Raw genomic sequence first — 23841 nt, forward strand, 5'->3', positions numbered from 1 at the left:
GTATGGGTTGAGGACAGGGCTCGTAATTCCTATGTAAGTGATAATTTTATTATTTAAGTAATTATACATAAGTTTAATTATGATATATTCGTTATATACTAAGTTTCATTTTTTAATATACAGACGCAATTTATGGATGATGTGGACCAGTTGTCGCGCCCCGAACCATGGCCTGGGCGTAACACGGCACTCGGTGCCTGACTGCATGTGACCGAGCGAACCACATGGCTTGCTAAACCATCATGAGGCATACATGAGCGGAAATATAACGTGAAGTGCATGATGAGCTTTTATAAAATATAGTAAGTCATAATATTAAACATAAATACCTGGTTAAGTCATGAATGCGGACAATATCATAAGTGAGCCAAACCGGCTAACCAACTCTGGAAGTCTAACATGACACTTGTCTTGTCTATGAAACCTCTAACATGAGTCTGAAAAACACGTAACATACTTGCTAGGACAAGGCCCCCAACATACCTTTAGATGCAAAACTAGATGAAGAAAGATAATGCCTAAACCCCGAATGAGATGGGGCTCACCAATAAGCTGGTACGTGCAGATCCTAATGAGCAGAGGCGTCGTCCTGTAAATCCGTACCTGCATCGTGAAATGCAGGCCCCCGGGCAATAAAAGGGGACGTCAACACATTGAATGTACTGGTATGTAAAGCAACTGAAAGAAATAACATGATAAGAACTGAAACTGAAAACCTGGACATGAACATGAGCATGAGCATGGGTACACACACACACACACACACTATATATATATATATATATATATATATATATATATATATATGATATAAGTAAAACATGATAAGTAGGGATAGCATTTCATAAACCGACCTGTGATATCACCACGTGGGTACGTGGAGTCTGGTACCTCGCCGGACCAGCAAAGCCCTCATACCTTGCCAGGGTATAAGGTGGTAACGTTCCTGATGGATCCATTCAGTGTAAAATTAAGGTATCGTCCTAACTGGGCGGAGCGATCCTTGTCCTACGGTGGCTACGTAGCTTCAGGCTATCTGAGCCTACTCGGTAATTCGTGCAACTCCCAAAAATATGAACATAATATAGTTGTCTAAGAATCCCATGATTTTCGTGAATTAACTTGTACTTGTCTTGTAATCATAATTTCACGAAATAACTTGTAAACATGATTTCATGAAATAACTTGTATTTAGCATGTATATTTCTTGTATCATGGCATGAAATTAATTATATGATTTAATTACATGAAAGCTTGTAGACATATAGGATATTCATGAAATAATCATCCTTAGTCAAAAACATGCATGCAAGAACCCATGGAATACAAAATATGGATTTTCATGGATTACAGACAGATTCTCAATAATCATAATGAGTATCAAGAACACAATGATAGAATAATAGCAATTCAAACATAAATAGTCATAGACATGGACCTAGGGTTATCATGAGCATAGTATAGAATAGAAACCCTAGTTTTGTAAAGTTTCATACTTTATGGATTAGAAGGCGTGGGGAAGAACAATGATGTTCCCACACGTAGATAGTAACTCTACATACCTGGTAATGCTTCAAACTTGAATTAAAGACTTTAACTTTGAAGAAGATTTCCAAAATCTTGAATCTTGAACCTTGAGATGGGTTTTCTTGAAAACCCTAGGTTAGGACTGATGATTCTTGTTTAGATTACAAGGATATATATTAGAATTGACTTGGAATGATTAGAATAGGCTTACCTTAGTGTTCTTGATGATGGGAGAGAATAGAAGGTCGTTCTAGGGCTTGGGGGTGTGAAGAATGAAGTGAAAAAGCCTTAAAACGAAGTTTTAAAATTGCTGTCGGACCCATTTTACGCCCTATTTTACGGCCCATAAAAGTTTTACGGACCGTATATCCCACCGTAAATCAATTACAGTGATTGGGGATTTCTGGACCAATTTTACGGCCTAAATATACGGCCCGTATAATTTTCATGGCCCGTATATTCCACCGTAAATCGGCAGAACACTGTTTTAGTAAAACAGGCATAACTTTTTGTGCAGATGTCTTTTTGACCTCCATAATATACCGTTGGAAAGGTATTTCAAATATCTACAACTTTCAAGAAGGACATTTTCCCAAATTCCTTACATAGTTTTCCGTATACTCATTTTAATTGAGATATGGTGCAAACTCACTTGAAAACACGCTCCGTAAGGTAGCTTCCGACTTTCCTTTGCTCAAGGACTCTTCTCATGTCTTGATTGGGTTTCAAACACCATTTATACACTACTCAAATTGGGTTCATTATACCCCCGTCTTATGAGTCAAATCTTAGCCCGAATGCACGAGGTGTTACACCAGTACAGCCAAACTCAGCCTGAGCATCTGAGCCGTCCTCCACCGGAATTAGAGATAGATTTTTGGTGTAAAGCAGTTGGGGGAGTACAAAAGGGTAGAGCGTACGGTCTAGGCCCAAGGAACAACTTAAGTCGCCTTCGGTCAGGATTGCGAGGTGAAGGGTCTTCTCGACAAGCCGAGGGACTTGATAGTGTTCAGGTCGCAGCTATGGCGCAGCAAATTACTGAACTTAATAGGAAATTAGCTGAGACTGAGGCAAAAAGAGTTGAGGAAAGTAACACCATGAAAGCGAGCTTTGAATCGCTCATGGCACAAGTTAAAAGCCACATTGCATGTGAACAATTTGGTGTGCCCCCTTCTCCCGCCCCTTCCGACCCAGAAGATGATGATGACGGTGATTACGTAGCCCGGACACCAGATGTTCAGTTGTAGTAGTTTGGATTTAATAATGGACTTATGTTAAAACTAGTTAATGGTACTTTTGGTTGGACATTTAAATATTCTGAACTTTGAAGGTCTATTTAGATCGTATTTGATGTGTTTAGATAGTGTTTGATGTGTTTTATTATTACTTAGGGTGATTTTATGTGCTGTAGCTCTTTTAGAATTGATTTGGAGCATTTTAATGCTAGTTTTGAGCAGCTTTTGGTACTGGTTTCTGTGCAAATGTGGCTACAGAAAATGCATGAATTGCATGCAGGAAATTTTTCAGAAAACCGACTCAGTCCGTCGGTTTTCTGCAAATTAATTCTTAAATTTTATGAATAAACCGATGCACTGTCTCGGTTTTTTATTTAAAATAAAAAAATTTAAATAAAAGACCGACGCAGTGCGTCGGTTTTTTCATAAAATATATATTGTTTTTATATAAGATCAAAAATCAGAAATTAAAAAATACCGACTCAGTCTGTCGGTTTTTTAAATTTTTTAAAATTATTGGATAAAACCCGACGGACCACGTAACCGACGCAGTCCGTCAGAAAAAACCGATGTGGTTCGTCGGTTTCCAAAAAGCGAGGCTATGTAAACCGACGGACCGTCACAACAACAAAATGCATATATAGCTACGAAATACATTGTAGCTAAATATGAAAATTTCCGTGGCTAAACACTTTAGCTACAATATTTCTTTCCGTAGCATCCGTAGCAATATGTAGCGTAGCTAAAAGTTAGCTACAGACTTTACATGATCCGTGGCTAGGGACTAATACTTATTGCTACGAATTCTTTTGTGTTGTAGCTGTGATGGTAAAATGTTCTTGCCACGAAAAATATATTTATAGCAAATAATTTTATTCATTTGCCACGACAAATAAAACTTGTAGCAATCTTTATATTGTAGCTACAACGTTTTCTTTGGTAGCAAAAAGTTTAATTTATTTGCCACAAAAATACAAATTTGGTGGCTATTTTTATAGTTCAATCTCGTGGCAACAAAATTACATTTAGCTACGAGCTTAAAAATCTATAGCTATGAATTAAATTATTTGCTACAAATATTTTTGTACATAACTAACAATGGATTCTTTTAGCTATAAAATATATAAAATTATAGCTAAAAGTTTTCTTCGTTTGCTACGAGAAGTGAAATGTGTAACCTTGTTTTTGGCAATTATATATACAATTAGCTATGAATTCTAAAATTTCATCGCTACATATTGAAGAGTATGCCACAAAGCATTGTTAATCAGAATAATTCTTCTATACGAAACAAAAAATTTGGATTCCAAAATAGGTCTCAAGTTACACGTTGTTACATATCTAAATTTCAAGCATTCACAATACACAATTCATCTATGCCACCGATTACAATAGCATTATCTTGCTTGAGACTCGAACCTGTACGATCTTCTGATTTCTCTCCTCCTACACAACCTCTAATTGCATCTTAATTTGATCAATATCCGCTCCAGTTTGTCATTGCTGCTCTAGTAATTTCATAAATTTGCCTTTAATTTTGATAAAGCAAAAACATCAGAAATATAACGAATGGCTATATAAATATATCTAACAGTTGATCATATATTATGAGAAATTTATCGATTAAATTATCATGAAAAATCTTTACATATTTTCATAAAGAAACTCTAAGTAATCTTAAAAAGGATATCAAAACTCCAATTATTTCATATACATTTCATTCTTTTACACTAAGAGTTTCTTCTAACAAAACTTCAATTAAGAAAGAAGCATATTTCTACATTATTGTTTCATGAATGATTTATAGATGGATAAAGTGAAACATAAAAATATTAACATAAGCAACAACATCCCTAAGAAATAGCAAGAGAGTTCATTCAACTCAACAAACTACAAATATTAAGTAGGAAAATCAATAACCACTAACCTTAAAAAAAGAGCAAGATTAATTCCATCAAAAGCATCTCCTGAATCACATATCAAAAGCTTCAATAAAAAATGAATAAAATATTATTAATATACCAAAGCTAACAAATGAACATAAAGATTCAAACTTTTTCTCTTTAACTAAGAAGAGGAATAAAAATGCTTCTACTGAGTCCAACATAAGTTACAAATGGAAGTTGAAGTGTACCTTAAAAACAATAAAGAGGAACGAAAAAAAGTAACCAAAAAATATAGTGACAAAGAGTGAAATCCGTAAGAAACAGAATGAGATTCAAATACAACAAAAAAAGCACTCGAAATTTATAACAGACCAGCTATGAAGATCTTGTTGATGTAGATGTAATACAAGAGGAACCATCCCTTAAAATATATACAACATTTTTGCCTTTCCATTGTGTAATTAAAAAAATCAATTAGCCATCTCCATTGCATAACACCAAAGAACCCCTTATAATCTTTTGATATGGAGTAATAAAGATTTGTGTTTGGTGGAATTGACAAAAGGAGGAAGGAAATGTGGAGGGCTGTGGCGGCTGGAGGCATTAGGACTAGGTTTTGGCATTTTTGACTAGTCAATTTCCGTTCATTACTTGTTTTGTACTATATAACTTCTACTTTTTTTTTACTTCTTTATTATATGCAAACACTATAATGTAAATAAATATAAGTAACAACAATGACAATTAAGTACTATTACCTATTAACAAATAAAAAGAATCATAAATATATAACTACATTAAATAGGACACCACAAATAAATTATTTGTATGAAAAAAAAATATTTGTCAAGTATCATGTCACCTAATGTACAAAATAGTATTAAGAAATTCTTAAGATAATCAACATTAAATATTAATCTGCTAAATTTATCGATAATATATTTTATTTAAGCTATAATTAAAACTCACATGTACACTTTTTTATATTGAATTATGATATAAGTCATATGCTCCTATTTTAATTACATCAAATTATTAATTTTAATGTTCAATTAGATTTACGATAATTATTAAATTATTAATATTGTAATAAGATCATAAAGTCAATAATGTATATGCTTATTTAATTTAATATAGTTAGCGATCAATAAATAAATACAAGAACATAATTATTTAAATCTAATATAGTTAAACATCAAAATTAACAAAATATTAGTATTAGATATTTATTTGAATTGTATTTGAAAATTACAAGTAATTCTTGGTTTAATACGCGTTATTATTAGCTAAGTTAGTATTGTTATGCAATCTTATATCAATCATATTCTTATTGAAATTTTAAAATATAAATCTTGACAATTTGGGAATTATAAAATGTCCAAATATAGACACGAAAGAGACAAGACCCCCATTCTGTATACGAATCAAATTAAACTTTTAGTTTTTTGATTTAGTAGATAGTTCTCACATTTAACACTTTTTTTGTATTGAATTATGATATTGTTAGTTTTGTCATATATAACTCATATTCTCTTATTTTAATTACATCTGATTTATAAATAATCATTAAGTTATTTATATTGCAATACGGTCATAAAATCAATAATGTATATGCAATTATTGAATTTAATACAATTGAACAATGTAGTGCGCAGCCGCGCGCACACATATTTATTATATTGAAACTTACAAGTAATACTTTATTAAATATAAAAACGTATTATATAATAGTTAGTATTGATGTACAACCATTTGTATATCAACCATATGCTTAATTTTATTTAATAGTATCAGAATTACTGAAGTGTTACAAAGATAATTCAATAGTCGCAAGGGAGGTACGACCTGATCTTGTACAAATCACGTTAAGTTCTCAATTGTTAGTTTATGAACAACGAATTTTATGATAATTAATAGACTATTAAATTAGTTGTATACCATTTTTTTTATTTTCCATATTAAATTAGTAAAGGACTTTTTATTTAATATAGTTGTTTAAATTCTATGTAATTAGTTACTTACATTATTAATTGGATATAAATCATTGTTATTTTCATTATTATTAAAACTAATAGATAATACTTATTTAATAAGGATTATTATATAATCACTTTTTGTTAATGGACTTAAATATCAACCATATTAAATTTTTAATTGTTAGTGTAAATAGATATAAGAAAAACATTATTCTTAAATGTTACATAATTAGAAAAATATAGCCTATAAATAATTATTAAAATAATATTATTAACAATGAGATTTCATTTTAAATATTAGTGCCAAATCAGCGATAGATTTCATAACTAAAGTATATTTTGCTTTAAAACTATTTTCGTCTTAAATAATCTTGTTAATTTGTTATATGTTCCTATGTCAATTATATTAATTGTTAGTGCTTAATTAGATTCCGGATAACTATCAAGTTATTAAAATAGCATTAAACCATTCAATTGATAACTTTTATTTATTTAAATTGGATATAATAGTGATCAATAAATAAATACAAGAGCATAGTCAAATTTAGTATATTTAAATATTAATAATTTGGTGAATATTAATTTGGTGATTAATACAAGAAATTTAGGTACCAAAAGAAAATTCATAATTTAATAAATTTTATTAGATATTAATTAAAGTTATAGATGAAAATTACAAGGAATCTTCGTTTAATACGAATTATGATATATAGTTAGAATTGTTATGCACTTCTATATCAATTATATATATTATTGAAATTTTAAAATATAATTCTTGATAGTTTAGGTATTATAATGCCAGATGTAGTAAAAAAAAAGAGACAAGACCCCGAACGGTATACAAATCGTATTAAGTTTTTAGTTTTTGGACTCTGTATATTGTTGACACCCAATTTTGTCCCTCCTTTATTTAATTTTATTTACTCAGGCTTCTAAATTTATTGACGAGCTAAATACTTTATTTTCGCTACTTTTATTTTCAACATTACGAGCATTACTTTATCACAAATTTTAAATGGTTCGTTATCGTTTCATTTTCGGGTTTGGACTCGTTAAATTAATTATAAGACAACACTTTGTTAAATCCTTATTTTTTTTCTACATATTAATTGTCTTCACATAGTATATATGGTACTAGTTATTAAATTAGAAGCCCAAAAAATAACTAAATTAAGGGAAGAAAAGGGCCAAATTCGGATTTCACCCAGCCCACACTTTAATTAATCAAACTAGCCCATTACCCATTCCTACCCGACCAGGCCAAATAATTCCCCTACACGGACCAGCCCAACACCTCACCCGACCCGGTCCAGCCCAATCTCCTTATTCTTTTCCTAATCCCTATCTTTCTTTCTCTTTCTTTTTTCCCTTTTCCTCAGCCGCCTCACTCTCTCTCTCTCTCTCTCTTCCGCTCCTCTTCCCTTTTCATCATCACCACCGCACCTTACCCTCTCTCCTTACGCTCCTCTCCACTTCCCCTTGTCCCCCACGCCTATCTCTTCCACTTCCCTCTGTCCCCCGCTCCTCTCGCTCCCACGCTCCACTTTCTCTTCTCTCAAACTCTAATCACAATCCTATAAATATTCCGAATTGGGAGGAGATCAGGGATGATTTAGTTTTTTGAGGGACACAAACCATCTTCCAAACTTGATTTTCTTTCCGGTGAACTTTAGCCGTGAGGGATAACAAAGACTAAGCATTTTTTTTCAGACAACAATTACTCAGTGTTTTCCAGAGCTTACCTTCCAAATTTCATACACTTCCGATCAATCACCATTTTATTCTTGAACATTTTTCTCTACATAAATCATTTTGGTCTGTTTCGATCCGATTCGAATTTTGTTCGGGCATAAGAGGGTAGATCCGCGACTCTGTGTCCCCGTTCACTGTACCGCAAAAAGGTAAATTTCTTCTTCATCTTAGTTTATTTTCATTCTAGTAGTTTAGTTTGTTTATGAGTTTTTGTGTGATTTGATTTAGTAGTAATTTCGTTAATTTAGGCAGTTTACTGTGTTAGTGTAATTGAAGAGTTTTTTTTTTTTTTTGCTGATAATCAGGTAGTGTTATGCATGTTTTAATTCCTTATTAACCATACCAAGATGTTGTTAGTTGGTTTATTGTAATTGATGTTGGTTAATTGAAATCTCTGTTAGTCGACAATGTTGTAGCTGCTTGTTTAAATTGATATGATTCATGCTGGTTGATCAGTTTAAGATTTATGTGGGTCTACAAGGTCGTGGTTGTTTGTCTAAAATGATAGGATTATCGTTGAATGGCTAGTTTGAGACTTAGGTTAGTCTACCATGTCATTGTTGCATAGTCGAATTTGATTAATGCCAGATGATAGTGGCTTGTCTGTTTGGTTGTAATTTCCTCCAGTTTACATCGCCATGACTGTTTGTTAAAATGGAATTTGATCAATGTTAAAGGGTTGGTTTGAAGTTCACACTAGTTCGTATTGTCATAATCGACTGTCATAAGTTGAACATGATTAGTATTGAACCAGAACTTTGCAATTTCTGCTAGCCTACACTGATATAAGTTATCTGCTTTAAGTCTGGATATGGTCAGTACTGAGAATAAGCTTCATGATATGCTGTTAATCTCTTTTGTCCTTATTGTTTCTCCCATCTAGATATGACTGATGCCATATGAACTTCTGGTCTGATTTTGAGCTTGCATTACTGTTGTTGTTCAGATTAAATGTGATTAGCCAATAATAGGATCTCACATCAGTAGTAAAGGCCCAAGTCATGAATGTTTGCTTGGATGGACATGGAACAACATCAGTGCAAGTCTGTTTAATTCTGAATCACAGATGATTGTTGAGTCACCCTGTCCAATCTTAATTGTTAACCTCTGCAAACTTGCCTCTGTTTTTCCTATATTGCCTATTCTGAGTCTTGTGTGCTAAATACTTTCCTTGTTTTAAGTCAGGCAATTGTAGTCTAGTTTGAATGTCCTGCCATATATGATTAAAGCTGTTTGAAACATCAAACTTGCTGATCCTTACTTGTAGCATGCACTGTTCTAGTTTAAGTCTATGGTGTAGCTTTAATGCGATTTAGTCCATGTTTACTTCCAGTACTTGTTTCATGAGTATAAATATGTTTGGATCTTAAGTGTCAAACCTCTATTATGTTAGAGTTGAAGAGTAACATCCATCCCTTTTAGATTTTGGTATTTCCTTATGTTAAAATTAGATTTTCATGTTTAAGTAATCAGGCAAGCTATCTTATTTGTTAGTGTTTCAGTTGGCTAAGTTGAGGCTGCTTTGCATAACAGTTAGGCAGTTATTCTTCGTGTTACTGTTGCAGTAAAGAATGTAATAAGTTTGTGGCTTGAGTTTTCTTTGTTCTTTCACAATAAGAATTTTTACGAATCTTGCAAAAGGTACATGTTTCTAGTGTGGTTAAACGTGTGTTTGGGGGCTGTTTCATAGGAAGTTAGGTTCGCTTTGTGTGTGATCATCAGGTTAGATCAAAAGGAAGTAAAGCATGTTAACCGAGCAGTATCCTTCTTGTGTGTTTGTTCTCGAGAATAACTCAGTAATTCCATAAATAAGTGTGTGTTCCTCATTAAAACGAGCCTTAAACATTGGGGAATAACGGAGATTAAGCTTCCTAAGTGATTAGATGAACAGTTAGCCTAAAGTTATTCCTCTGTTGCTTTTAAAATCAGTGAGTACATTTCACCTTCATCCCTAGTTATGTTGTGGCCTTAAGTTTCTTTTCCGATAAAGTGTGAACTTCATAATTATTATTTTTATTCCATGTATATTTTTAAGCCTTAGCAGCTTGTTCGTCATCATGAGTTATTTCTTAAAATCATGCTTGAATTGGTCATCCTTGTGTTGGGCTCACCTTACTCCTTTAAGCCATTCTTGTCTTTTTTTTTTTGTGTGTGTATGTTGTTTCTATCGCCCTGTGTACTACCATAGTGCTATGTTTTCGAGTCGACTGCTACTGCTGTGCTACCTATCCGCTGGGTTGTTATGTTGTTTGGAACTATGATTATGATCGTAATAATCTCCTATGTTGTTGTTCTTCTTTGTTAATTTTTTGGCTGCTACCTGTCTCTTTTATGAAAATGTGATGCTGCACCTGGTATGATATGGTTGTTGAACTTTGAGAGGAATATATATCAGTCACACCTTGATGCTAGCTAGGCATTTAGCATATTCTGCTGCTACATTAAGAGAAAATAGAAACAGACACTACATTTGAATTATGGTGTTTTTTTTTTTGGTGAGCTGTTATGTTGACTCCTAGATGCTTATTCTTCACCCTTCCTCTTCTTTGCATGACTTGGGGAGTTTCAAACCTCAAATGATATCGCATATCTGATGAAGACATGCTGCTTGTTTGATGTGCTTATTGCTGAGTTTTGCTTGAGGCTAAAAGTTGCCATATTTAGAGTCATTAGCCACTGATTTAGGGCACTGCTCTTGCTACATTTTTTGAGCAAGTTACTGCTCAATGTTGATTGTTGAAATGAGCTGAATTCTGAGGCAATTCGAGGAAAAGATATTGCTATTATGTTTGTTTCAATTTTGTTATCATATTGGCTGCCATGAGTTGCTATATTCTTGACCATTTGCACTGCTTTTGGGATTTATTAACTGCCGCATTTTGGTGGTTCAGTGCCGCTGAGTTTCTGCTGCAATTTGGAGCCATTTGTTGCTTCATTTTAGGCCATTTTCATCTCATTTTGGGACTGATTTACCGTTGCATTTCTAACCAAATTGCTGTTGCGTTTTTGGGCCAAAAAATTGCTATTTGCTGCACTCGGTGGTTGATTTTTGATGGTGTTGACACCCAATTGTGTCCCGCCTCTCCTTCGAAATACCTGTTTTCGCTTCTAATATTTTTGGAAAAATAATAATAAAATTACTAGTCTCTTATCAATACCGGCGTTTCATTATTCTATTACAGTTACTAGCCATCATCATCATCATTATTATTATTATTATTATTATTATTATTATTATTATTATTATTATTATTATTATTATCATCATTATTATTATAATTCACAATTCTATCATTTCGGCATTTTTTGCCAGATTACGCACGCGCATCGCATTTATCTTTGCATAATTAGATAATAGTGTTTATTTACTGTGGATTTTCGAAATATTATTGCACGGCTATTACAACGCCATTTTTATCTGAGCACTAATAATTGCATTTTTTATATGAAGTAATATTTTAACACAAGTTATTTAAATAGGTCTTTTATTTAAATGTAGTAGCCCAATCAACTCATACTATTTTCAGACCAATGCACAAAACCAGTCCACATTTTAATTTTCCTGGCATCATTTTTATTTACCAGCCCAACTTAATTCACCCCAGCCCAAATAATTAACCAACATTTTTGGACCAGCCCATTATTTTAATTTTGCCCAGCCTAGCATTTTAAAAAACAAACTCAGCCCAAATAATTACCCAACCAATCCACTATTTTAGCCCAATATCCAGTCCATTAACTCCTTGACCCGACCCGAGTCATGCACAAAATGAACCATTAGGGTTCCCTTATCCCCTTCATCTTTCTTTCTCTTTCCGCCGCATCCCCCATCCTCTCTCTTCTTTTCTCTCCTTCGCTCCTTCTCTCCCACGCCTCCACTATACCTCTGCCGCCCCACTTCACCTTGTCGCTCCCCCCACGCCACTGTCTCTCCCATTTCCCCTGTCTACCCCCACGCCTCTGACACCCCCACTCCCCTTTTCCGCCTTCACTCCACCATGCCTTGTTCCCCATGCCACTGTCACCCCCATTTCATTTTATCCCCCGATCCTCTTTTTTCGTCGAAGAAAACCCTAATTCACCCTATAAATACAAGCTTTCCAGTAGAAAGGAGAAAAAAGAAAAAGGTTTTGGGGGAGAACAGAAAAGATCCGTTTATTCTCTGAGAAAACAAGTTTTTCAGTAGCAGAAATCCCTCTTAGAAAACATCAGTTCTTTTAGCAGCGTTGTTTGATATCAAGTCAAAATCTAAATCGTTTTCTTTTGTTATGTTTTTGCCCTTGTCATCCGTTTGGATTTGAGGGTATACAAATTCGGGATTCGCGGTATTTCGAAGTAGATTTGTGGTGTTCGAGTGGAAATCGAGACTCCGCGCCTCACTTCGCTGCACTCAGAAGAGGTGAATAACTTCCCTTTTTAGTTTGGGTTTAGCTTCAGTATGGTATTTGACAAGTGTGTGTGTGTCCGTACGTGATAGTTGTCGTAGCTGGTTTATTTTCAGTTTAGCAGCATGGTAGTCTTAGGTGCGTTTGTATTTAGTTAAGTTTAGTTTTGGTTTAATAGTTAGGATATTTAGCGGTTCATGTTTTATTCAGAGTTTAATTTCCAGTTCAATAATTCCCCGTTTTATTAGTGTTTGTTTTGGTTCTTATGCTTGTCATTTGATCAGAATTTGATCCTTATTGTGAAATGGATGTCTAGTTGTCTTCAGTTACGTATGAAAGCATGGGTAGTATTTTCGTGTTAACTGCTGAACATTTGCATTTTTTCTCTTTCTACTAAGTTCAAAAATGTATCAGCAGATTAAAGAAAACTGTGTGTAAGGTTAAAATAATGTTGTTTCCTTCTTTCTTTATGCCTTAAGTATCTATAAGCATGATCATTTCATTATATTGTTATCACTATCAGTATATCATGATGTGAATTAACATACTATAATTTCAAATAGGTTCTGTTTGGTTTAGAGAAAAAGTAGGTTCAAAACATATATGTTAATCACTTTAGTTTAAGACCGGATGAGGTCCATTATTCCCTAATTGTGGCAATCTTTCTATAACCAAGTGTGAAGCCTCTATTCATTCTGCCAATAAGTCTAAAGCTTGTTTATTTGGTACCATGTTAATTGGAAAAGATGTTCAATGAATCAAAGGTACTCATAGGAACTCTTAGTAAGAATCTGCTATTGTTCCATTTTTGCTAGTTAAAGGGAGAAGTAGCATTAACTTGTTATGTCCTTTTGTCGGTTTCTCAGCATCTTTCCAAGATCTGTGTAGAACCATAACACTCCTCACCTTTTAATTTAGTCCATAATGATACTGTAAAAAGCTTTTGGTTGCTGGTTGTGACCATAAATCTTGTAATTGGCTAAGTGTGGAAATGATCATTGCGAGTTATGTTCAAAGAGCCCAGCCCACTCTCTGTTAGTCTTTTGTTTTGACAAGTTAACTCATGAGCTATGTGATCATATGACAGAAAGTTTGATTAGTTATGCTTAAATCCACTAACAAGGTTTGGGGGGGTTGTACCCTAAGAAATCAAAACTTATTCGTGCAATTGAGTCTTCTATGTGTTAAGTTTTACACCACAATTAGTCTATTTCCTGCTGTTTAATAAGCCAAATGATTGCTCTTATTCTAAAAATGTTAAAGGGATAGTCAAGTAAAAACTAGGTTTCAACTTGATTGAGTTTTAAAGGGATTGCTGGTGAATGTTTTGTTACTGGCTAACTCAGCTTTCTTTGAGTTCAACAGTGTTTCTTTTCAGGCTCCTTTTCTTGACTTATCTTAAGAAAAAATAAATGATGGCTGATTTGGTTGTTGAGGGTTTTCATTCTTTGTTGAGGTTTGGTTTCTGCTAAAGTTCTGGGTTGATCAGTTTAGGGCAGGGTTGGTCCTTTCTTATTTATTTATAGATGACATATGACATGTTGATAAACTCGAGCATGATTTGGTTTAGTTGACTTCTTTTCTTTAAAATTCTGCTATGGTCATTCTGTTCCTTGCTAAAGGTTCGGTTAGTGACTAAATGAGCCATGTGAAAATCTGCAGCCTATTTTCCATATACATATTTCTCTAAATGTATTACGCATGTTAGGTGTCTAGAACTTGTTTTGCCTGTAGCTGGGGTGTCTTCTGAACTGTAGCATTTTGGCTTTTAAGACTCCTCTGTGGCTGTCACATTTTTGGGATAAACTTGGTGCTTCCTTGTCTGCCATTCTGTTGATTTTGTTTGCAGTCAAGCATGTTGATCACTCTTGAAGTATCCTTAATGGATTAGTTGTTGGTTTAAACCAACAGGCTCTATACTTAATGAGTCTATCTCTGAGATAACTGATGGTGTCTAAGGTTCAAAGCACTATTTATGGCTGCCTGCATGTTTGAAGTATATTGATGCTATGAGCTGACTCTCACATTCTTGTGATCGAGCTGCAGCCCTGTTGGCTACTTAAATTGGTGTTTAAATGAGTATATATGCTACACTTGATGTAATATTTGCTATCATAACTTTGCTGCCTTCTTAGAAGAAACAGATTACCATACTTCGGTGAAACGCATAGTCTATATTGTCATTTGGTGTTGTTTAAATTATGTGCGTCGTTGCAAGTATATTTCAGTTGATTATGTATATTTGCATATATTATTGGTATACCTATATTTAAAACAGCTATGAATGTGTGTACATGAGGTATACTTAAACATACATAGTATATACACAATCTGCTGATTTATTTTTGAGTTTATATTTCGTACGTTTAACATTATTCATTGATCGTATACTAATCCTTTCTTCCATTTTTATGCATGAATGTCATATACGAATCTGAGAGGGCTCGTTCTTCCTCCACATCCAGTGTTGAGCTAAAAGCCCAACGAAATCTTGTCCGCGTCCAGTCGGTCTGCAGCAAAAATAAAAGAAATAAAATTCTGGGCTAAGGCCAACAGCAGCAAACAGATTGGAGCAGATCTTTTAAAAAATGGGCTGAGCCCATTTAAATTAGCTACTTCTATGTTTTTGTGAATTTAATTCGTATTATGCAATTAACTCTTTGTTTTTTTTTTTTCTAGGTTTAGATAAATCTTAATGAATTAGTAGGCTTAGTTTTAATCATGGGTAGTTAGTTTAAGAGGAGCTAACAATTAATTTCATAAATTTCACTCCTTTCTTTTCATGTTAAAATCATTTACAAGGTCTAATATTTATTTTATTTGAAAATCGATTTGCAAAATAGAATGATTATATATATTTTAAATGAAGAGAATCATATTTTATTATCTAAACATTTTAAAACGCCATTAATATGCAAATATAAACTCAAGTATTATTTTATAAATAACTCTTCAAGTTTGAATCAATCACGTCTATTTTAGCCGAGTATAATTAAATAAATCAGTAAAAAGAGAAAGAAATTCATCATCTTTGCATTCTTACATTATTATACTGATATAATGTCATATTGGCTACGTTTTCTCTAAAAAGCTTCTATTTATATACAAATCATTATATTTTGCCAGTCTCATTTTTACAATAAAAATTATTATTTTAGGCTTAAAAACATTTATAAGTTTTATTTTCAAGTGGACTGCTATGCATTTCTTCAAGTCAGTTTAAATAACATCATTATGTTTTCCTTTAAACCTCAATAATATTTACAACCCATTTTCTTAAGATTTAAGCCTTATAGTTAATCTTAATTAATTAACCTAAGTTTGGTCGGATAACCGTAAGTTAACGGATTCTAAAGGATGCCTAACCCCTTCCCTTTAGGATAATATAGAGCCCTTACCTAGAATCACATTGGTTAAGCAGACTATTAACAGAGGTTTAGTTTTAACTTTACCTTAGTTAAACATCTGGGTGTCCTAATTCACCGTAAAATTAATTAGGTGGCGACTCCTAAAAACAAATAAACAGGAATCCCCAATATGTTGTACTCCTAAATCAACCCGGTTAAAATGGGGTATGACAGATGGAATGTTTGGCTATGTTATTGGCCCACCATGTTTACTTTTCTAAGGCAGTATTGCTACACTATAAGGGTACTTCGTTGCTGCCTTTGAGGGCAGATTCCTACTGCTTTTGAATGGGTTGATTGATGTGTTCTCAGTCCTATCTTTCGTTAAAAATGTTTCATGTTGTCTTGTTTGATTAAATGTTGTTAGTTTCTATCACTACTCGTTGTCCTTGGTTACTGTTATCCTATTCTTTTGGAATTAACTAACTGTATATATTGCATTTCTTACTTGCTATATTTCTTTTATTAAGACTGCTTCTAATTCCTTTTTCTCCTTTCTTTTGCATGAACGCACATGGGAGAATATTGGAGTTATGGCAACTCTAATTTCAGCCCGGAATTAGGAGTAAACAGTAGCTGAGGTTTTGCTCGAGCTAGCAGCCCGTTTCATTACATTTTACACCTCTTATTTTATTTATTGCATTTTAACTTGTATTGTTTTGACTAACACTTCATCTTACGTAATATCTTTAAGTCTCATTTAACATTTAGCATCTTCTTTTATACAAATTATTATTGTTTTACAAGTCCTATTTTAAATAGCATTCTTACAGGTCTATCTATAACTTTAGCCACATTTACAAAGATACTTTCTTTTCTATAATACTATATTTACACTTAGCCTAACTAATCATAAGTCTGGTCGGTTAACCATTGTTAATGGGTCTTAAAGGGTGCCTAATACCTTCCCTTTAGACTAATTGAACCCTTACCTAGAATCTTAAGTTTCGCAGACCTTAAACAGAGCTAACTTTAGATAATCACTTTAATAAACTTTAGGTGTCCTAATTCACCGTAAATAATTAGGTGGCGACTCCTTAAACAAAACAAAATAGGAATCACCAATATGTTGTACTCTACTTTAACCCGTTCAAAATGGGATATGACATATATAATTTTATTTATGATACCCAATAAATTATTTAAGACAATATAACACATTTTATTGTCTAAATTAAACAAATACAATATGTTATACAACGCAATTGATACAATATTATAGTTGTTTAAATTCTATATATTTGGTTATTCACATATTAATTAGATAAGGCTTTTACTTATTATTTTCAACACTGATGTTACCTTAGCTGATGATATTTTTGAAGACATCAAATCAAAACCTCGAACTGATTATTCTAGGTATTAAGCAAGGCATTACTACGACTTTTTAGTACTTGAAGCAAAAATATTTATTAAGCTAAAATATTTTATTTTAAATAATTTTTTTGTGACTAAAATGTTACTATTGCTACGATACGTTTCAAGTTGTGGTAAAAATTAATAATTTTAGCTACGAAGTTTTATTAGAACAAAAAGTTTGTGGCTATATCATTTAACTATAGCCGTAACTTTTTATAACTTGAACAAAAAATAAGTATTTATTTAGCTATAATGTTTTGTCTCAAATAATTTATCGTTTCTAAAAGTTTACTATTACTACAGTAAGTTTTAACTCGTGGCAAAACATAATGATTAACTATGAAATTTTATTATAGCGAAAATTTTGTGGCTATATCATTTAACTATTGCCACAATATTTTTATAACTTGAAGCAGATATATTTATTTAGCTACAATAGTTTGTTACAAATAATTTATTGTGGCTAAAATATTATTATTACTACAGTAAATTTCAACTCGTGACAAAAAATTATAATTAGCTACGACATTTTACTATAACAAAAAATTTGTGGTTGTATCATTTAATTATTGCCACAATGTTTTAGAATTTGTAGGAAAAATATTTATTTGGCTACGATATCTTGTTTCAAATAATTTATTGTGGCTAAATGGTTACTATTGCTACAGTAACTTTATTGTGTGGCAAAAACTTATGACCAGCTATAAAAGTTTGTCGTAGCAATAAAGTTGTAGCTATTTAGGTAGTTATTGCCACGATAGTTAGCAATTATAGCAAAAATAAGGAATTAGCTTTGTCAATTTATTTTCGTGGCTAAGAAATTTTACGAATTCTTAGATAGCTACGAAATTCAATTTTTTGTGGCTATTACTAGGTAATAGCTACGAATTTTTAATTCATAGCTTACATTTCGTAGCTATAAATACACTGTGTTGTAGTGCGTAAAGGGTCGGTTTCCCGACGGTTTCATTAAAAAAACCGACGCGGCCCGTCGGTTTTCGTCGTCGGTTTTTTCCGGTTTTTTAGTAGTGCGAGTTGGCATGAAACAACTTCTCTCAGCAGTCTCTAGTCTTTTTTCTAACGACCAGTTCCTCTCCTGTTGTGACTGGTTCACTAGTTCCTTAGGAGTTCTGTTTGGACTTCTGATTCCTCAACATCTTCCTTTAAACTTTCTTAAACTGATTGTCTTCTAGACATGTAGTTTTTCAATCATTACAACTTCATTTTAAGCTGTGAACTATTGTTGAGACTGTAGCATCGCAACATCATGCTTCCTTTTCATTACAGCTTGCTTGGATGCTTCTTACATATTACTATTTATTGCATCGTGTTGTTACTTTAAATATAATATTTGGTTTCATTGATACTTAAATTATATTGTTTCATATCGTTAAATTCATCCTTATATAACAACGAAAAGTCCCATTATATATAGCAACCAATTTGGTGAGATCACGTTGTTACTTTCTATATTTTTCATCATTTTGCCATTTCGTATTATTTAATCATCTTACTTATTCTTTATCCTAATTTTTTTGTTTTAATAATAATTTTACCCGTACCCAAGTTTTATTTATAATATTGTAAGTTTATTCTTCAAATTACTGATGTGTGGCATTATGTAACAACGGGAAACGATACGATCTATCCAAATACCATATTCATTAAAACAATACAATATAATACAACACGATTACGTTTGTGAAACGATATATAACAATCATCCAAATTAAACAAGTTCTACAGGGAAAAAGAATCAAAGTCACGAGATCTGCAACACTCTAATGCAAGATATTATATGATTTTATATAACCACGAACTCATAAGCAGTAATTATAAGCAACAATAGTTCTTGTACAGTGTTAACACTTCTGGCAGATGATTATTCCTCAGTTTTATTTGATTATAAATTTTAAGTAAATTACATAGACATAAACTTCTTTATTTCATCGTCTACATAACTACCAAACATACAAATTATGTTACAAACATCTCAACAGTTTCCCCCGTACACAACCAATCTTGGTACAATATAGCATAAAATCAGCATCACTTGTTTGATCAAGACTCAATCAAATCTCTCGCAAAAGATGGCAAAATAAAAGCTGCCTTATGAATCTGAAAGAAGAAGAAGCAAAGGGTTAATTGACAAATTAACAAAAAGAAGAGACACAAAAATAAAAATAGAAAAAATTAGGGGGGTGAAATGTGTAACTACATCGGAGTTGTAGAACTTCAATGGTCCGTTAGATTTGACATGGCTGGTATCTTTGTCAATAGAGTTCACTGGATTCTTGAAATTAACTTCTGGTCCCTCCGTAGAGCAAAGCATGTAACCAATTACACCACTGAAAATCAAATGGATTGATTAATTGTAGCACCATATGTATATATAAACAGCAGTGAAAAAAAAATTCTGAAAATAAAAAATGAAGCTCTCTCAATCTACCAAGACTTTTTATGGTCCAGCGAAGTGTGTGTTTAATTCTCTCTATTTTGCTTTTTTATTTTTCCTTTTCTGATCCCTGACGTACCTAATTAAATACTCATAGAGGTAAATATTCTAGCTAATTTTATGGTAATACAATATTAGAATTATTAAAATGAGCAGGGAAGGAGAATGTCTTCTAGGATCTCGATGTGCTTCTTTTATGTCCAGGAAACTATGAGCATTCACAATCTTTGAAAGGATTAAATTAATTGTGGGTCCGAAGTATTGCTTTTTTTTTTTTAATATAGGACGATAAATACTTTTAATGATATAAAAAATGCTTCTTTTTAAAAAAAAAAAAAAAAAAAAGTGGTTATTTTTTCTATTTTGAAGTGTTTGGCCAAGCATTTCGAAAAAAGATAAGAGCAGAGTAAGTGGTAGAAGCTACTTTTAAGAAGCTAAATTGTTTTTTCCATAAGCACTTTCGGAACCTGATCAAACACAAATTGATGCTCCTAATATTACCAAAAGAGTTTTTAAATTGATTGGCTAAACACAAAATGTTACTCGTCAAAAAAGATATTTTTTCAAAATCATTTCTTACAAAAAAAAAAAAACACTTTTTGAAATAAACAAATTCTGAAAATTTAACCAAAACAAGCTAACAATAGTAACAATACTAACGGCCAACAGGACCATAAAATATTTCTGACTTTTCTTGTTTTTTCCAATAATAGATATTATAAAGAAAACAATTAGGTGAAAGAGAAAGAGAATTACGTACGTAGGGTAAGTAGGAACTGTAGTCCATGCATAATTAACAGAACCCTTAAACACTTGGCGACAATTTGCAAGTATTTGCTTAATAATATGCATGTGAAGCCATATACTTTCTGCTTGTGTACACACTACTCCTCCTGGCCTTAGGGCTTTGGCTACTGCCTCGAAAAATGGCCTTTCAAACAAGTCTTTTGCTGGACCTGTAAATTAATATATACATCAGAGTTTAAGTTTATGTATCAATGATATACGAACTCTTAAGTTGATATTGAATTACATGTACGTCATTCTTAATAACAAGAAATGGAATAATTAATCTGCTATATTGCACATAAATTACTATCCAAACATCAACCAAAAATGATATTTTTCTCTATGAATAAATGGTAGTTAATGTTGTAAAATAAAGGGCAAGTTACCCATTTGGCCGGTCGGCCAAAAATAATTACATTCGCTGGTAACATATACAAAAAATATACAATATTTTGTACTAAAATTGTATATTCTATGTTAATATAACTAAAAATATACATTCACTAACTATTATTTTGGTGGATGACTATTTATATAAATTTCTCTAAAATAAATTACCAATAGGATCAGAAGAGTCCACAATAATGGCATCATAGTATCCAGGTTGAGCAGCTTTCACGAATGCAGCTCCTAACGAGAGGAAGAGCAAATCATTTCAGAGATAAAGGATTTTCCAAAAAGGAAGAGGAAAATAAAATACAATTAAATAAATTACCATCTCCCATAACAAGGGTCACTCTGGGATCATCAAATCCTGCTGCTAGGTATGGAAAAAACTTTCTAGACACCTATCGAAGAGGAAAATAAGAAAGTTATTCGTTTTAATAAATTAGTACTTGATAAATGGTGAAAGCATCAAAATCTACACATACAATTAAGGAGTTTTAAGTTTTATTCACTGATTACATAAAAAGCATTCTACATAAAGTAGCTACTGATGAATATTTTTATGATCATTAATTTCTTTTACTTTGTTTTGGTTAAAGATGATCATTAAATGGTAACCTAGTAAAAATAGAACTTCCTTTGTTTTATTTTATGTGATAAGATTTTCTTATTATTTTGTTACAAAAAGAATGAAATATTTTTATATTTAAAAATAATTTAAGACTTCTCAGTTTATCCTTTATGAAAATGCTATGGAATGTCTCGAATCACGTGTTTTAAAAGGTTTATATCATATAGGTGATATGACATGCTTAATTAAGACCACATGTTTCAAAACAAAAAAAAAAAAAAAATCTTTCTTAAATATCATACTGGATCAAACTATATTTTAGGTAAATTGAAACAGAAAGAATAACTAATGTGTTATTACAACTTAATTACTGTGTATTGATAATGTAGAGAAAAATATGTACACTATCAAACGTGTATAGTTCAGACTTGAAAAGAAAAAGTGACCATGATAAAAAGGTAAAACTCCATCTGATCGACTTACATCCACAACCACGTCATCGATCTCAACTATGTCTATTTTTTCGATAGTTGGGTAACGAGAGACCTCAAACAATGTGAAACCAATCCCTCCACCGATGATTAAAACCTGAAATACACGAAAACACAAATAATTAAGATACTTTATGTAAATATATTGTTCATTCTTCTAAAAAATCATTTTATTTCTTTTTAGGCAGTACTATATATGAAGAAATAGAAAAAGTTGTTAAAGGACACTTAGTAATTTAACCTTCTTTGGGCATGGAATGGAACCAAGGGGGAGATGAACAATCATCTCAGTGTATGGAAATCCACCATTTTCTGTGTGTTGAATTGCCCCATCCAAAGTTAGCACCTTCCCATATGTTGCTGACTGTCGATATATATGAGCATTATAAATCAATTCACAAATTTTTGTTATACTACTATCTCCAATCCTATTTATTAGTAAGACTAATTTGACCAAATTATCTTTGTTTATTCTTTGATCTATTAATCTTTTTACTTCTCTATAAAACCTATCGCAAGATTAACAAAAAGAAATAATTACATTTTTGTTTTTTAATACAACAAAATTATTGTTAGCAAAATGACAAGTAAATAGTACCGCAGAGAGTATATGCTTTACCTCAAAAAGCATGACGTCTTGATAGTCAGACTTCCCTTGAAATAGTAACTTTTCAATTTTAAGTGAAAATGCTTCACCTGCAAATAATTTAATAATACCAATGGTTAAGAACGAAATCTACCCATTTTATATTCAAACCGACCTTTCATGAAAAATAAACTATATGTTGTCTAGTAACAAAGAGTAATATTCGAACGAATGGTATTTTTCCATAGATGATTCTTTGGGGTAACAATCATAAATAAAGAAAAAAAGGAAAAGACCAATAAATAGTGAAGGAATTACCAAGACAAAGTACCATTGTTCAATGTATATAGAGTTCAGGTATGTATATTGATAGTGCAAAAATATTTAATATCATATTATTTATGTATTATTACAGATTAAATTACATTGATAGTGTGAAAAACAAAACTTTCATAATATCGGTGTCTAGAAGATAAGTTCCAATCTATATACATGTATTTTAAGACTAACCTGGCCAAAGTGCACTAAACTCAGAAAACCAACCAGGCTTGATAGAGTTAGTGCACTCTACAAGCTTATTTTCGTTCTCATGGGAGTGGGAGTTTCCATTGACATTGCCATTGCAAATGCTGCCATTTTTCAGTACAATATTGGTGGTGCTCCCATTAATGTTGTGGTTGCTCATGACCTCCATTATTCAAACTAAATAAGAGAAAAACAATTATTTGAAGAAATTAAATTTAGCACTCAAAATGCTTCTTTACTTTTGGCCTGTCTGTTTCCTTAGGAGTGCATGCATATTTATAGTCGTATGTACTTACTTTTTTTTGGTGTTGTTGCTTTGCACTGTTTACTCACTACAACGTGAATATTGTCGTGTCCTGGCATTTTGGATTTAAATATACTTTTTAGCTATGCAAGGCGTAATCATAATTTACACCAAATTGATTAGAAGTACATACACGAAAAAGTTTTAAGGGATTTTGGATTCATGTGTATTTTTTCCGTCTCAATTTTATGTGATACATTTTGACT

At 32.3% G+C, this 23841-nt stretch overlaps 2 protein-coding genes across 3 annotated transcripts; both read right to left on the reverse strand.

Annotated features, from left to right (window-relative positions):
* Positions 1 to 3925: 3925 nt before the first annotated feature.
* Positions 3926 to 5345, reverse strand: LOC132614880 (uncharacterized). Of its 2 annotated transcripts, none has more exons than XR_009572518.1 (3): positions 5021 to 5345; positions 4690 to 4748; positions 3926 to 4291 (listed from the first exon to the last, which is right to left on the reverse strand). XR_009572518.1 is itself a non-coding variant. In XM_060329463.1 (3 exons), the coding sequence occupies exons 1-3, from the start codon at positions 5250 to 5252 to the stop codon at positions 4240 to 4242; spliced, it is 324 nt and encodes a 107-aa protein (XP_060185446.1). In that variant the 5' UTR covers positions 5253 to 5345; the 3' UTR covers positions 3926 to 4239. The 2 variants fall into 2 exon arrangements, 1 of the variants encoding a protein (XP_060185446.1); XM_060329463.1 differs by having other exon boundaries at positions 4690 to 4729.
* A 13880-nt stretch (positions 5346 to 19225) lies between these two features.
* On the reverse strand, positions 19226 to 23515 carry LOC132614993 (putrescine N-methyltransferase 1-like). The gene is made up of 9 exons (XM_060329571.1): positions 23317 to 23515; positions 22840 to 22916; positions 22462 to 22584; positions 22213 to 22317; positions 21487 to 21559; positions 21330 to 21401; positions 20743 to 20938; positions 19746 to 19875; positions 19226 to 19645 (listed from the first exon to the last, which is right to left on the reverse strand). The coding sequence occupies exons 1-9, from the start codon at positions 23498 to 23500 to the stop codon at positions 19589 to 19591; spliced, it is 1017 nt and encodes a 338-aa protein (XP_060185554.1). The 5' UTR covers positions 23501 to 23515; the 3' UTR covers positions 19226 to 19588.
* Between the last annotated feature and the right edge of the window lie 326 nt (positions 23516 to 23841).

Source organism: Lycium barbarum, chromosome 1, assembly GCF_019175385.1.
Source record: "Lycium barbarum isolate Lr01 chromosome 1, ASM1917538v2, whole genome shotgun sequence".
NCBI classification, from domain to species: Eukaryota; Viridiplantae; Streptophyta; class Magnoliopsida; order Solanales; family Solanaceae; genus Lycium; species Lycium barbarum.

Bases quoted from the DNA above. Each gene is read 5' to 3' on its own strand.
- LOC132614880 (XM_060329463.1), bottom strand. From the start codon at position 5,252: ATGCCTCCAGCCGCCACAGCCCTCCACATTTCCTTCCTCCTTTTGTCA. The intron at 4,730-5,020 runs GTCTGTTATAAA...TATGTGATTCAG, and splicing joins CAACAAGATCTTCATAGCTG to GAGATGCTTTTGATGGAATT. The intron at 4,292-4,689 runs GTTAGTGGTTAT...TCAAAATTAAAG, and splicing joins AATCTTGCTCTTTTTTTAAG to GCAAATTTATGAAATTACTA.
- LOC132614993 (XM_060329571.1), bottom strand. From the start codon at position 23,500: ATGGAGGTCATGAGCAACCACAACATTAATGGGAGCACCACCAATATT. The intron at 22,917-23,316 runs GTTAGTCTTAAA...AATTATTTGCAG, and splicing joins GTTTAGTGCACTTTGGCCAG to GTGAAGCATTTTCACTTAAA. The intron at 21,402-21,486 runs GTAATTTATTTA...TCCTCTCGTTAG, and splicing joins GACCCTTGTTATGGGAGATG to GAGCTGCATTCGTGAAAGCT.